This window comes from Microtus pennsylvanicus, chromosome 4 (assembly GCF_037038515.1).
Source record: "Microtus pennsylvanicus isolate mMicPen1 chromosome 4, mMicPen1.hap1, whole genome shotgun sequence".
NCBI classification, from domain to species: domain Eukaryota; kingdom Metazoa; phylum Chordata; class Mammalia; order Rodentia; family Cricetidae; genus Microtus; species Microtus pennsylvanicus.
The window spans coordinates 84,305,540-84,319,139 of NC_134582.1; the positions used below are offsets into that span (position 1 = coordinate 84,305,540).

The window sequence follows — 13,600 nt, forward strand, 5'->3', positions numbered from 1 at the left end:
TTCTAGCCAGCTCCTTTTTAACTTAAATTAACCCATTTCTGTTAATCTATGTGCTGCCCTGAGGCTCGTTTACCTCATCTCTACACTATCCACCCTGCTTTCCTGCCTGCTTCCCCCATGGCTGGCTGGCTGTGGCTTCCTTTTTCTCTCTGCCCATCAGCCCCACCTGCCTAGCTGTTGGCTGTTCAGCTTTTTTAGTAGATCAATCACGCAACGTGAAACAGCAATGCATCTTTATATAGTTAAACAATTATTCTGTAACACAAACAAATGCAACCCATCTTTTCATAGTTAAACAAATATTCTATTCCACAACGCTTGATCACCCCAAGGATGTCATTCCCTGCTTGGCTGTGGGAGTTGAGAAGGTCGGGGAGCAAAACGTTAGGACCCTGTTAACAGGTTGAGCTGAAGGTGGCCAGAAGAGACTGTGTTTTGAAGCTGAACACAGGGATGACGAGGCAGTGCGACCCAGACAGAAGAGGATCCTCGCTGGGGGTGCGGTCTCTGCACAGGGCCCCTTCTCTCTGAATCAGGAGGACATGGCCTGAAGTCCTGGACAGCTTTCAGAATTATCTCACAGTCTGCCCATCCGAGGAAAGGGCAAAGGATTTCATCACACAGAGCCATGGAGACAACTAAATGATACAGAGTTTACTACAAAAATAAACAAACAAACCCAGAGGGAAAATACAAAAGAATAAAGCCCAGAAATGTCACCTGCCTATGCACCCCAGCCTTAGCTGCTCCCTCTGAACAGGAGCTAGCCACCTGCCCTGGCAGGTTGCTATCACAGACAACCCTAACCCCCTAGACAGTTATGATGACAATTCCATGGCAGGAGCTGCTCGCCCATTGGGCTACCAGGCCCCCTGTGATACTGGTATGACACATAACATAGATCCCAAATGTGGATGGGGCATGCCAACACTCAGCCATGAACTGCACTGTGTCCAGAAGGTAGAGCCGGGCAGCTTAGAGCAAGGAAGCAAAGTTTGTCTCCCCAACTTTTGGGTGAAATGGATGGCTGCTGACCAGCGTAAGGACCCAGGCCGCTCCGTACGACCTTTCCAGGAGCTGGCATAGAGAAGATGCAGTTTATCGCTGTAATCTGGGTGGTGTCCCTGGGAAATATGACTGTTCCCAGGTCACAGTCAGTAGGAACTCCTCCCAAGTGGTCAGAGATCCTGAGGGACTCTAGAAAAAAAAGGGGGGCATGCTGTTCTCCTCAACTGACAAAGGAGGAAGGAAACTCTGACGCTCCCCAAGCCAGGGCCAGCTGCACCCTGGAACCAATCCCACTGCCCAGGGGACTCTAAATGTTTGCATAAGAGTCCCCGGGTGTGCATGAGGCTCAGCGGGGAGGGTGCTTGCCCATCATACACAGCACCCCGGGTACCACATTAAAGCAGTGTGGTGGCACATGCCTGTAAACCCAGTACGCAGGAGATGGGTACAGGAAAATCAAGGCTAGCCTCAGTTACATAGAGAGTTTGAAGCCAGCCTGGGCTATCAGAGACTCTGTCTCATAAGAAAAGACACACATAAAAGAGAAAATATTGGTCTATTACTACTGGACACTGCACAGAAAGAACTGTCTCTCTGTGACAAAAAGAAAAATAAAATAAAGACAGTTGGAACTATATCTAGGTGGCCTGTGTGCTTATTAAATCAACCAACATGGAAGAAAGTGCCTCTGGTCTCCTGTGTGACACAGCCTGTCCTCTCCCACTCAAGGCTAGGTAGCCCCAGAATTCGGCCGTGGGGGGCACTAACATTCAGACCCTATTGCACTTGGCTCAAATTCAGTCACGTTGGGAGAATGGCACAATTGCCCCATTTTTACAAAGAGAAAACTAAGGTCCCCAGTCACTGGGTTAGGGAAGGCAAAGAAGGACCCCACCCTGACATCAGTACCAGAAGTGGGACTCACCCCCTCTTTCTGCTCCTTCCTGCCACCCCCAGTACATCCGCTGTTTGGTAAACACCACGCACAGGGGCAGGGCCGGATTCTGATTTGGAAACTACTCAGGCTGCATCAAGGGGCCTAGTGTGGCCTGGCCAACGGAGGACAATTAATTACTGGGATCATGTAGAGGCCGGGCTAGGGCCCAGCGCCGGGTGTTTACACCGCACTCGTCTGTTTGGGGCCGGCAAATCCGTGTCAGATGTTAATGGAACTGCATCATTTTTCTGCCGAGGTGGCATCCCGGGTTGGGGCGGGGGGTTGGATGAGGAGGAGGCCGACTGGACCCAGACTGGGCGGTGGGCGGCTCAGGAGAGAGGCTACCATCTGTCAGGCTGCAGACCGACTGGCCGACTCTCCTCCCATGGCCTTCCCTCCCTCCACAGTGGACAACACTGCCCAGCATGTCCAACCTCGCAATAGAGCCTGTGGCGGGGGCGGGGAGGGCGGTTCTGGGCACAGAAAGAGTGTGAATTGCAAAATGTGACAAAGTCTATATTATAAGGATGCCAAGACCGGGGAACACTAAGTGTTAAGCATCGAGTCAAGAGAACATTCCAGGAGGCTCTGGTCACAGGGGTTCAAGGTTGCCTGACATTGCCAGGCAGTCTCCACCTGCCCTTCCGTCTCAGGACCAGCAAGCAAGGCTTGCGAGGTAGGCCTGGCCACAGGAAGGAAGGAGCACATTGCTTCCTTCTCTTGCAACTGGCAATGCCCTTCCATCAGGAAAGCAATGCAAGAATCAGCCAGGAGAGGGAAATGGTCCTCTGGGCAGAATTACTTCCTCCAGGAGTCTGGAGGGGAGAAGTTAGCCTAGAGTTCCTCTGAGGGATGTGAGAGTCGCTCTCCCCACTCTGCAGATGACAGAGCTGAGCCTCCATAGCCAGAGTGGGTGAGGGCTTGCCAAGGGCTGGGAAAGATGGCACTTCCCTCTGTCGTTCATCCTTACCTCCCAGCTCCTCTTCAACCAACTTGATCCTCCCCCAGGACCTGTGCATAGTCTGTCCCCTTAGACCAGCAGTCTCTCCCTGGGATCTCAGTGCTCTGTGTGCTCAAGACACCTCCTCAGGAAGACCTTCAAGTCCAGACAGCCTGGCACGTTCCCAGCTGCCCCTTCCATGGGCCTAGGCTTAAGAGCCAAGTAAGTCACAAGGAAGTATGGGGGCCCTGTCTAGTACACAGCAGACACATGGGAAACATGACCACACCAGCTACCGGGCCACTTCGGAAAGGTATGGCCTTCAGTCCCGATACCCTGTGACTTACTCCAAGTTCCTGTGCCACCTTCTCAGAGGGTTATAGTCACCCTTGACAGTGGGCCTCTCAACTCTCCTATGGAACCAGTGTCCAGTGCCATGAACCCTTAATGGCCATCTATCCCAGTCCTGCCCTGCCTTAGTGTCCCCATCTGTGAAGTGGAACCATTGTTTAGGGCACAGCAGTCTAGGGTGGATGCAGACACAGGTCAGCCTGGGGACAGAAAAGGACCCAGAGGGGAGGGAGTAGTGGAGGGTGGTGGCCGAGACCCTTGCAGGGGCCTAGGCCTCAGGGAAACTTTGAGAGCTGCCTCCTGGGCACCATCTGCAGCAGAGTAGAAACCCAAGAGTCGCGGAACTGATTAGGCTTCACTTTTAACGTCTGCGCTAGCAGCTGTGAGACATTGTGCCTCAGTTTCCCCTTTTTTCAGAGTGGTTGTGTCATGTGTATAAGAGATGGTCTTGACACTTGTGCTTAAGGCAGCTACTGACTGAATCGATGTCATTTTTCTTGTCCCCTTCCCCAGCTCGGGTAACTTTGTTTTATGCCCTAGGGGAGAAGTAACTGCCAGTCACTGGCCTGTTCCCAGCCCTGCCCTGCCCCCTGGTGTTTATTCTGAGCATTACCCCCACGGGCTCCCAATTAGATCTATTTCTGCCAACAGGTTCAGGACAAAGGACCTAGGTATCAAAATAAGCAGGGCACACAGGGGTAAACCGGGTCACTGTCTTGCTGATCTCCCTGCCATGCATAGAGAAGATGAGAACACGCCAGGGGCAGGGCTGAGAAAGCGGCTCTCCTATGCTCCCTCTGCTTACTTGGGGCCAACTCCAAAATCCTCAATGTGGGCTCCCTGAGGCCTGCTCAGAACTAGCCATGGTCCCTCATTTTGGTCCATGGTTCTGTCTGAGCAGCCTGAGGTCTGGTTGACAGGGAAGTGTCATCTCCAACGGAGCTGCACTGGGACTCTTCCTGGCAACTCACAAAGCCAGTGATTCAGAGTGAAGGAGCTGGGCCTCGTGGATCCTTCCCGTGTTCTTTGGCCACAGACATACAGCCTGCCTGGCACACAGCAAAAGCCAGCTGGCTGGAAGGGGGCATGGATTGCAGCCAGGCCCTGGGAAACACTGGATGGCATTGGGAAGTTCTTCCCAGACCCAGGATCCTCAGCTCCCTGACAGCCCTCACGGCCACCTGCTGCGGGAATCCTGGGCTCCAAGCTTGTCAACTTGAGGGTGGCGTGAGGCCCAGATGTTGGCCATGGGGTGTGGCTGCACGGAGGCACCAGGGCTGAGTGCTGACTCCTATCTTCAGGGATGAGGTGGGGGCAATCTCTGGGGTGAAGGGTCATCAGACCACCCCACGGCTCATTGGGGTTGAGGGCATGAGAGGTGCCTGAAGCTTGTAGCTCAGCTCGAGCCCGAGGTGCCACCTAGTGGCAACACTGAGACCCACCCCCATGGAAAGGGTTGCATAGCACCCTACCCCACCCAGGGACAAAAAAGGTTGTGTGGCCCCTCCCACCCCACCCGGGACTGACGCAGCCACAGCTCAGGTTGGAGCCTCTCTTCTGAGCATCCAGCAGGCACCAGAGAACACAAGGCTTAAAGAAAAGGGGCCCACCCAAGGTCACGTGATATGTTACATGTCAATAGGCACAAGGAATCCCAGCCACCAGTCCATATCCATCCCCTGGGCAAGTGTTTCCAGGCTGGCTTAGGGCACTGATAGAGTCTCGCGCTATCTCCTTGTATCTGGATGACTTTGGCTACACACTGGCCTCCAGTTCCTTATGAAGAAAATAGAAACCCAGGAGCACATGGGGCTGGGAGGGCACAGGGTCTTGCTCAGAGGGCAGAGTCACTTCCTGTCACTGGACCTTCTTTCTCACACAGTTGAGGTGTGGTCTGAGAGACTCACACCTGTTCTTGTTCACCTGCTGCCATCAGCGTCCTCCCCAAACAGAACGAGCCTCATCTCTCAGTCACCTGGCCTCCACGATGGCCACTCTGTGATGACATTGCAGAGAATGGGAAAGGCAGCTGCTGTTGGCTGGCTGCAAATAACATCAATGGGGGCCAAAAGATGCACCCCAGGGATGCACCTAGCCAGAGCCCACGGGAGTCGAGGCGCCTCACATACTGGGAGGATTGGAGGCCTTCGCACTGGGCTCTGGCTGGGCTATAGGACTAGGGCCTCAGGCTGCCACCCTTGGGACCCCAGGAGCTCTTCTGAATGGATACTCCTGCTTGACATTTGAGTGGAATGGTGGCTTTGGAGTCCAGCCTGAGGCTCTCCCTGGGGAGTGCTGCACCCACAGCCCAGGCAGGGGAGCTGGCCCCATCCCAAGTCCCACAGGTGACAGAAAGGTATGGGAAGGAAGCAAGTATGACAAAGACATGGTTCTGTACAAAACCTGAAATATTTTTACTTTTTTAAAACTTTGGTCTAAGTTGACTTAGACCTCATGGACTCGATACAAGAGTAATATGAACTGGGAAATAGAACACTTTAATAGCCACGATAAACTTTGTTAGAAATGTACATGTCGCCAAAATAATAATAAAATTAAAAAGAGAAGGAGAGAGAACAGCTTGATGCCCGGGTTAAGATTATAGAAATGTTCACAAGGACGGGGTCAAGGAAACTTTAAAAACACCAGTTCTGAGTAAGCCTGGGGCCCGCGAGATGCCCCTCTCCCAGCCCCGGGCCCTGGGGACGACGTCCCTCCAAACAGGTCAAGTGGGAGTGGATAAGGCCTCCGCCAAGCTGCATCTCCTCATGGACAACACATCCAGGTAACGGGTGTAGAAACAAACCTCTTAAGAAATGTACAAATATAAAAAGCTACAAACATTAATAAATTACAGCATCACGAAACACAAATACTTCACAAGGTGCTAGTAAAAGAACTGCATCCCCGACCCCCATCACACACGAAGGAGAGCGAAGAGCTGGTGTAAGACTGGAGACGCGGCTGCAGGGCGTGTGGGAAGGGATCTGTACTATCCGCTCTGAGAGACAGAGTGTAAGGCTGCGCAGGCGCCGTTGTTTTTCAGGCAATACCTTAGTTCCTAAGAGGAAAATAAGAAGAGTAACAAAAGGAAAGGAAAGAAAGAAAAGGGGGTGGAGTCAGAACCCAGCCGTCCATCAAAGCCGGGGTGGGGGAGCAAAAACTCGTATAAAGGTTAATGAAGGACTCTATAGAAAGAAATTCCTAGAGATACTTTTGCTCTTATAAAAAAGAAGTCATTTAAAAAGCTATTTACACGCTACATTCTATGAAAAATATGCTTCCGGAAATACATCTAAAATGAAAATACAGGATTGCCTGAGAAACAAACCCAGCCCCTCTGTGTCGATGGGTGGACACGCCACCTGGGATGGCCCATGCTCATGATGCCACCCAGGGGTTCAGACAAGCGCTGCCATGCTGGCTCCAGCCCTGTGGCCCTGCCCACCTGTCTGCCCACTTAGGGCAGGGTGCCTCGGCCTAGAAGTGCTGTTCCAGAGTGAGGCCCCTCCACGTGGCTTAGCCTGGGTCCCCTGGACCCTAAGACGTGGCTGAGCTGTCACCCTTCCCCTGTGACCCCACAGTGGCTCCTCCACCCACTAACACACCAACCTAACTGTGGGTCCTGACAACCCCACATGTCTGCAGGCATCTGGGGTGCGACACCCGCTATCTAGCCTGCTACCTGCCAGCCAGGGAGCTGGGGCGACCTCTCCTCACTGGCCAAGTGCTGTAAGACTCACTTAGGAAGAGGAGGGAGGAAACATTCACTACCCCACAGCTCTTCTCTTTCTCTGTGTCCTTTGCCTTGTTTTATGCCTTTGGAGGCTGCCAGCCTGGGGCCAGCTCGGACTCGGGCTGGTGAGCGTGGCTCACTGCACCTTCCTTGAAGGCCTCATGCTCCCAAGCAGAACCATAGAGGTCACCAGTCTCTGGTGGGGTGCCTGGAGGCTGTCCTGAAACCGGAATGGTCCTTAAGTTGGCAGGGCCACCTTCAGGAACTGGTCACTCTAAGCAACTTGAGAAAGGATGTCCGTGTTCACAACAAGGGACGGCCATGCTCCGCTCGCTCCACCTGCTCAAGGGACAGATGCTCGTGTTGGGGAAAGGTGGCTGGGAGGAGGCAAGGCCCTCCCTGGGCCAGGCAGCACAGCCACCCTCCTGGGAGGGGCTGATGTAGCGGGGCTCCGGGGGTCCTGAGCAGAGCAGAAGGATCCTGGCTTTCCAAGCCTTAGAGGAGTAGTTTCCCATTCCGATGGATCTTCAAGATCTTTCCAAGCCTTTGCTTGGCGGTGGCCATGCCCTTTTTTGTACGTTTTCCTACAGAGGTGAGGAGAGATTTTTTTTTTTGAAAGAAGTCAAGAGTGACAGGTAGAGCAGGATGGGCTCCCACAGGCCCCCTAAGCCCCACCCACCTCTATAAAATCAGTCAGCTAGGCTGAGCCCTGGGCTCAGAAGTCCCTCATGGAGCCAAACACTAGGAGGTACAGACAGCATCCTAGACTTGGTTCAGGATGGCATGACTAGGACGTGAGGCCGCCCTGGCCCCACCCTCGGCAACAGGGCCATCTCAAGAGTCACCAAACTGTGGCCACTAGACCCAGGCTGGAGTGTGGGTAAGCAGGATGAAGGAGACTACAAGGTGCCACAAGGCCTGGCTGGTATGACACTAAGCCACAGAGGGGCTCAACCCACCAGCCTGGCTTATATCACACCCAGCTTCACCTGTGGCAAACGCTGATCACATGCCTATCAGAGCCCTGAGCTGAGGTCGATTCCTGAAGTTTGCAATCAATAAGCCCTGTTCAGGCCTTATCTCCTGACTTCAGACTATCTGTGTCACATGACTGAGCAGCAAACAATCGTGTGAAGGGCGGGGGCCATGCAGATGCATGGACACAACTGTCTCAGATGCCCAGGACCTGCCGCCTGGAGGGCAGAATCCCCCTTGCAGTGTGCTTCCTAAGGGCAGGGGCAGACAGGGCAAAAGGGGTACCTTTGGCAGCAGTGTTGTTGGGGGATGATGCAGAAGGCCGCCTCTGTGTGAGAAAGACTCCAGGGGCCATGGGCTGGGAGGCACGGCCAGCCTGGGCCCCTGCGAACGTGCCGGCTGCTGTGTATTCGTGATCAGCCAGGCTACTGCTGTGTGATTCAGGTAGGGGCTCAGGTGAGCTGCCCTCCTGTGAGGCCTGGCTGCTGGCTGTGCTGGTGGAGGCCGGGGTGGTAGAGGCTGGGGTGGTCGAGGCCGGAGTGGTGGAGACTGGGGTGGTGGAGGCCGAGGTGGTACCCGTGGAGGCGGAGGCGGAGGTGGAGATGGAGGGGGAGGCAGTGTTAGGAGTCGGCTTCCTTTTGCTGTTCTTCTTCTTCCTGTTTTTCTGCTCCTCCTAAGAATAAAGTGTGGAGGTGTGCTACCCATCATCTGCCCAAGACACATCACGGTGGGGCACAGTCAGCTCAGCCTCTACCCAGATGCAGGCTTCAAGGGGCTCAGAGCTCCGCCAGGCAGGGAGCACAGAGGAGTGGCTGGGGGGGCTCTCCCACAGAGCCTACGGCAGAAAGACTGGCCCATGTGAGCCCACTGTGAGTTCTGCCAACAGATGACCCATCAGAGTAGATAAGAGGAGCAGGTGGAGGTGCCCCAGCTCCTGCCTGTGTGCACCACTTAAGTGCCAGGACCCTTGAGATGGGAGGAGTCCCCAGAGGTACTCAGTGAGGGCATCCTGGGCACCAAGAGTAATCATGCTGTTAGTGAGAAGTGCCTGTCTGGGGTAAGGAGCATGGGGCTCTTTTCCTGGCTCCCCTGTACCTCCTTGGAATCTGGAGCCACTCTCCTGCCTGCCAGTCCCTAGCCCTGGCAGTCTGCACAAGCGGGCAGTGGTTGAGGTGTCTGGAGGTAGGCCTAACTTCACACAATGGAGACTTACTCTTGTAGGGAAAGTCAGTCTCCTCACCTGCTGGGACAGCTTGGCTGCAGCAGCTGCTAGTCCAGTCTCTATAGAGGCCACTCTGGTCCCTTCACGCACAGGCCTGTCCTGTCTTGGCACTGATGGGCCGACTCTGGCTGTGGAAGACATGGAAAATGCAAACCAGTTAGTCAGGTGCTGGAAGTGGTGGTCATTCACCCCAAACCATCTCTGAGTCTGGGGGACCACAAATATCTAATTGTCTGCATGGGAAGCCAGATCTCATCTGCTCTCCCCAGGTTGGGCCATGCTGAGGAATCTATGAGGCAGTATGGAAGGCCCAGCAAACTGGGCAGGGGAAGCTAGGTAGGCAGGAAACCTTGAAAGGTGGAGATGCCTGATCCCACCCACCACCCCAGCATGTGTCTGGTGCCCCTCCTAGATCTTCTAACCCAGCACTCTGGAAAGGAGGGGACCAAGTAAGAAGGATCTAAAGTAAGGTCTATGCTCAGAGGTCCCAATACACAAAGCAGAGCCCCAGTTGGGGCCCTATGGGGAGCTGATCAATCTCCTCTGGGCATGTCTAGAGCCACACCTACGTCCACAGATCAGGCCCCCAGCCCAGCTCTACCTGTGGGGCTGTAGGGGGCATCATCTGAACCTTTCCTCTTCTTTGACCGGGACTTGAAGACAGGATTATCTTCGTCAGACTCCAGTGACGGGTAAACTGAAGGAGGCAATGGGAAAGCAGGCCCCTGAGTGGTTGGGTACAGCCAGGGCTGGGGGGGAGGGGTGCTGCAGTGGCTCAGGGACCTTCCTGAGTGGTGGCCCCAGATCTGTCCTTAGGTTCTCAGACTTGCTGTACAATTGGAACTGCACAGCAAGGGCACCTACACTTGGCAGGAGTGTGTGTGTACAGGCTGCCAGCCACACCCACCCCAGGCTGGCCTGGTGCCTGAAAGCCTCAGTCACTTGGATCACTCTCCTCAGCTCCCTCAGGAGCCCGAGACACGCAGTCCTTCTGGAGGCTGCTACAGTGGGGAGTGAGAAACGGAGGCAACTGGGCTAATTCCACTGTCTGAAGCCCTGAGACCCTCCTAGCAAACTGGAAGAAGGTGCCTGCCTAGTAGCGTACATGGTCATTGGAGCATCCCTGGCTCAGGGACCCCCCCATAGTGACCCCTGCACTGTGGGTCCACCAGAATGACACTGGACTAAACCCATGTTAGCCCTGTAGATGAGGAGCCTGGACCAGCAACACTGATGGAATGTTCCCTGAGGTGGGGTGAAGAAGAAATCAGGTGCCTAAGTCAGGCAGATTATGCTGGTAGGCAGCCTGGTGACTGTGTCCATGGCAGAAGGCCAGAGCCTTGCTGGTTTCTGCAGGGTCATCCTTGGGCCTAAGTTTTTCCATCTTACAGGCAGGGTGGGTACAATGACCCCAAAGCTCTGTCACTGCAAAATGTTCAGTTGAATGGACACTTGTCAGCCAAGACCTCAGAGAGCTAAATACACAGTGACCTATGACCCAGCAGGGCCCTCTCAAAAACACGGCAAAGGAACTGAGGAACCTGTACATGTTCCCAGCAGCCAAAAGAAGAGGCCAAGGGCCCAGGGATGAATGCATGCAAGGACTTATGGTACACTTCCTACACACAGGAAAGAATATTACTCAGCCTGAAAAAGGAAGGAAATTCTGGCACATGCCACAGTATGGACAGACCCACAAAAGGTCACATGTTATATGACTCATTTAGATAATGTATCTTGAACAAATCCTCAAAGACCTGAAGAACACGACAAGCGGTCAGGGCTGGGGGACTGGTGAACTGTGGATGGGGACAGAGTTTCCTCATGGGAAGACATTCTGAAATGGACCATGGCTTTAGTTACCCAGGCCACCAAAGGATCGTGTTTTGTTTTATTTGAGACAGGGTCGTACTGTGTAGCCTTGGTTAGCCTTGGAATTCACTTTATAGACCAGGGTGGCCCAGAACACAGAGATCCTTCTGGCATGCACCACCACACTCCAGTCCAAGATGAATTTTACAATCTGGACTATATGTACCATGAACCTCCTTGATCTGTTCCTGGCCAGTGCTGCTCCCTACAGGCAGAGGCCCTGTCCTGCAGCCACACTCACCATAGTCTGAGTCCTTGAAGCAGGCATCCAGGTGGTCCTGCTCCTCGTAGTCCTCCAGATCCACACTGTTCTTGGCAGTCCTCTTCAGCAGGCGCTTGCTTGTGCCTTTGCTGCCACCACCATTCTTCCGGGCACCGTGGGCTGCCAGTGAACCACCCTTGGCCTGGCCAGTGCCCCATGTGGTCTGCAGGCAGGAGTCAGAGGCCTGCAGGTTGGCCATGGACAGCATTCCCTGAATGGCTTCCTGTGTGCTGGGGGAGGCAGGGGGCTGGCTGGGGACACAGAGAGACAACAGGCACTCAGCCATGGCCCTTGGCCCACAGCCCAGGACATTTGGATCATAGACTAGAGCTCATAGCCCACAATCCACAATTTGTAGTTCAAGGTGCTGTAACTGCAGCCCAAAGCCCAGGGCTGCACACACACCTGGCCTGGACAACCAACAGATGACAGAGAGCGGTGTGCACGGACTGGTGACTTAGCAGTGGGAAGGCCTGGCCGGCCCTTCTGTACTCTCAGCCACACTCTGGGAAAGGAATAGACATGGGTCACAAGAAAACGCATAGAGCGCAGATGGATTGGATCAGATCTCACACAGTCACCCAATGGTTCTTACAACTTGAGTTGGCCAGAGGCTCAGCTGCCTATGTCTTTTCATCTACACCTGCACCATCATCTACACCTGCACACACATCCCTCTAAACCTACACCTACACCTCCATCTACACCTGCACACACCCATCTACACCTGCACCCTCATCTACACCTGCACACAACCCTCTACACCTGCACCCTCATCTACACCTGCACACAACCATCTACACCTGCACCCTCATCTACACCTGCACACAACCATCTACACCTGCACCCTCATCTACACCTGCACACAACCATCTACACCTACACCTCCATCTACACCTGCACACACCCATCTACACCTGCACACACCCATCTACACCTGCACCCTCATCTACACCTGCACACACATCCATCTACACCTGCACCCTCATCTACACCTGCACCCTCATCTACACCTGCACCCTCATCTACACCTGCACCCTCATCTACACCTGCACCCTTATCTACACCTGCACACAACCATCTACACCTGCACACACATCCCTCTACACCCACACCTACACCTCCATCTACACCTGCACACACCCATCTACACCTGCACCCTCATCTACACCTGCACACAACCATCTACACCTGCACCCTCATCTACACCTGCACACAACCCTCTACAGCTGCACACACATCCCTCTACACCCACACCTACACCTCCATCTACACCTGCACACACCCATCTACACCTGCACCCTCATCTACACCTGCACACAACCATCTACACCTGTACCCTCATCTACACCTGCACCCTCATCTACACCTGCACACACATCCCTCTACACCCACACCGACACCTCCATCTACACCTGCACACACATCCATCTACACCTGCACACACATCCATCTACACCTGCACCCTCATCTACACCTGCACCCTCATCTACACCTGCGCACACATCCATCTACACCTGCACACACATCCATCTACACCTGCACCCTCATCTACACCTGCACACACATCCATCTACACCTGCACCCTCATCTACACCTGCACACACATCCATCTACACCTGCACCCTCATCTATACCTGCACCCTCATCTATACCTGCACCCTCATCTACACCTGCACCCTCATCTACACCTGCACCCTCATCTACACCTGCACCCTCATCTACACCTGCACACACATCCATCTACACCTGCACCCTCATCTACACCTGCACCTGCACCTACACCTCCATCAACACCTGCATGTATACTCTCATCTACACCTGTACTCAGCCCCGCACTCCCGCCATGCACACCTATATGCATACCATATCTCTATCTGTAACAACTCATCTCTTGTTAGGCACAGCCATGCCTCGACTCAACCAGGCTCCCCTCTCTGGGTCCCTCCATACTGCAAGCTTTCTCTTGACCCCCAGACTTCCTCTCTTCCACCTCCATGCAGACTGCCCACAGGGTTCCATCCACACTCTTCTGCAGTCCTTGTTACTATGCCCTTTTGTGCTCTTCTAGCAATGCCCTTATCTACTGTCCCATGCCCTCATCTCTGCTTGGCTGCACTGGTACCCTGCCTTCCAGAAAGAGCATCCCAAACTAGGTTCAGGGAGTAATGCTCACCACTATCCCTGGACCTGAGGCCTGGCCGCTGCTGGACTGCAGAGACCCTTAGGGCTAGGTTTTGGGTAGTCTTCAGTCTCCACCAGACCCTCCAACAGGATCTAGCTCCTGCCTCCTCAGC

The 13,600-nt window shown here is 54.0% G+C and overlaps 1 protein-coding gene across 1 annotated transcript in view; it reads right to left on the minus strand.

Annotated features, from left to right (window-relative positions):
- Positions 1-5,626: 5,626 nt before the first annotated feature.
- Phf2 (PHD finger protein 2) overlaps positions 5,627-13,600 on the minus strand; it is a 75,299-nt gene continuing 67,325 nt past the window's right edge. The window contains exons 18-22 of the mRNA XM_075969679.1: positions 11,283-11,554; positions 9,771-9,866; positions 9,188-9,297; positions 8,233-8,620; positions 5,627-7,556 (exon numbers count right to left, since the gene is read on the minus strand). Coding sequence (XP_075825794.1) covers positions 7,468-7,556; positions 8,233-8,620; positions 9,188-9,297; positions 9,771-9,866; positions 11,283-11,554 — 955 coding nt within the window. The 3' untranslated portion in view covers positions 5,627-7,467. The remainder of the gene's footprint in view (positions 7,557-8,232; positions 8,621-9,187; positions 9,298-9,770; positions 9,867-11,282; positions 11,555-13,600) is intronic.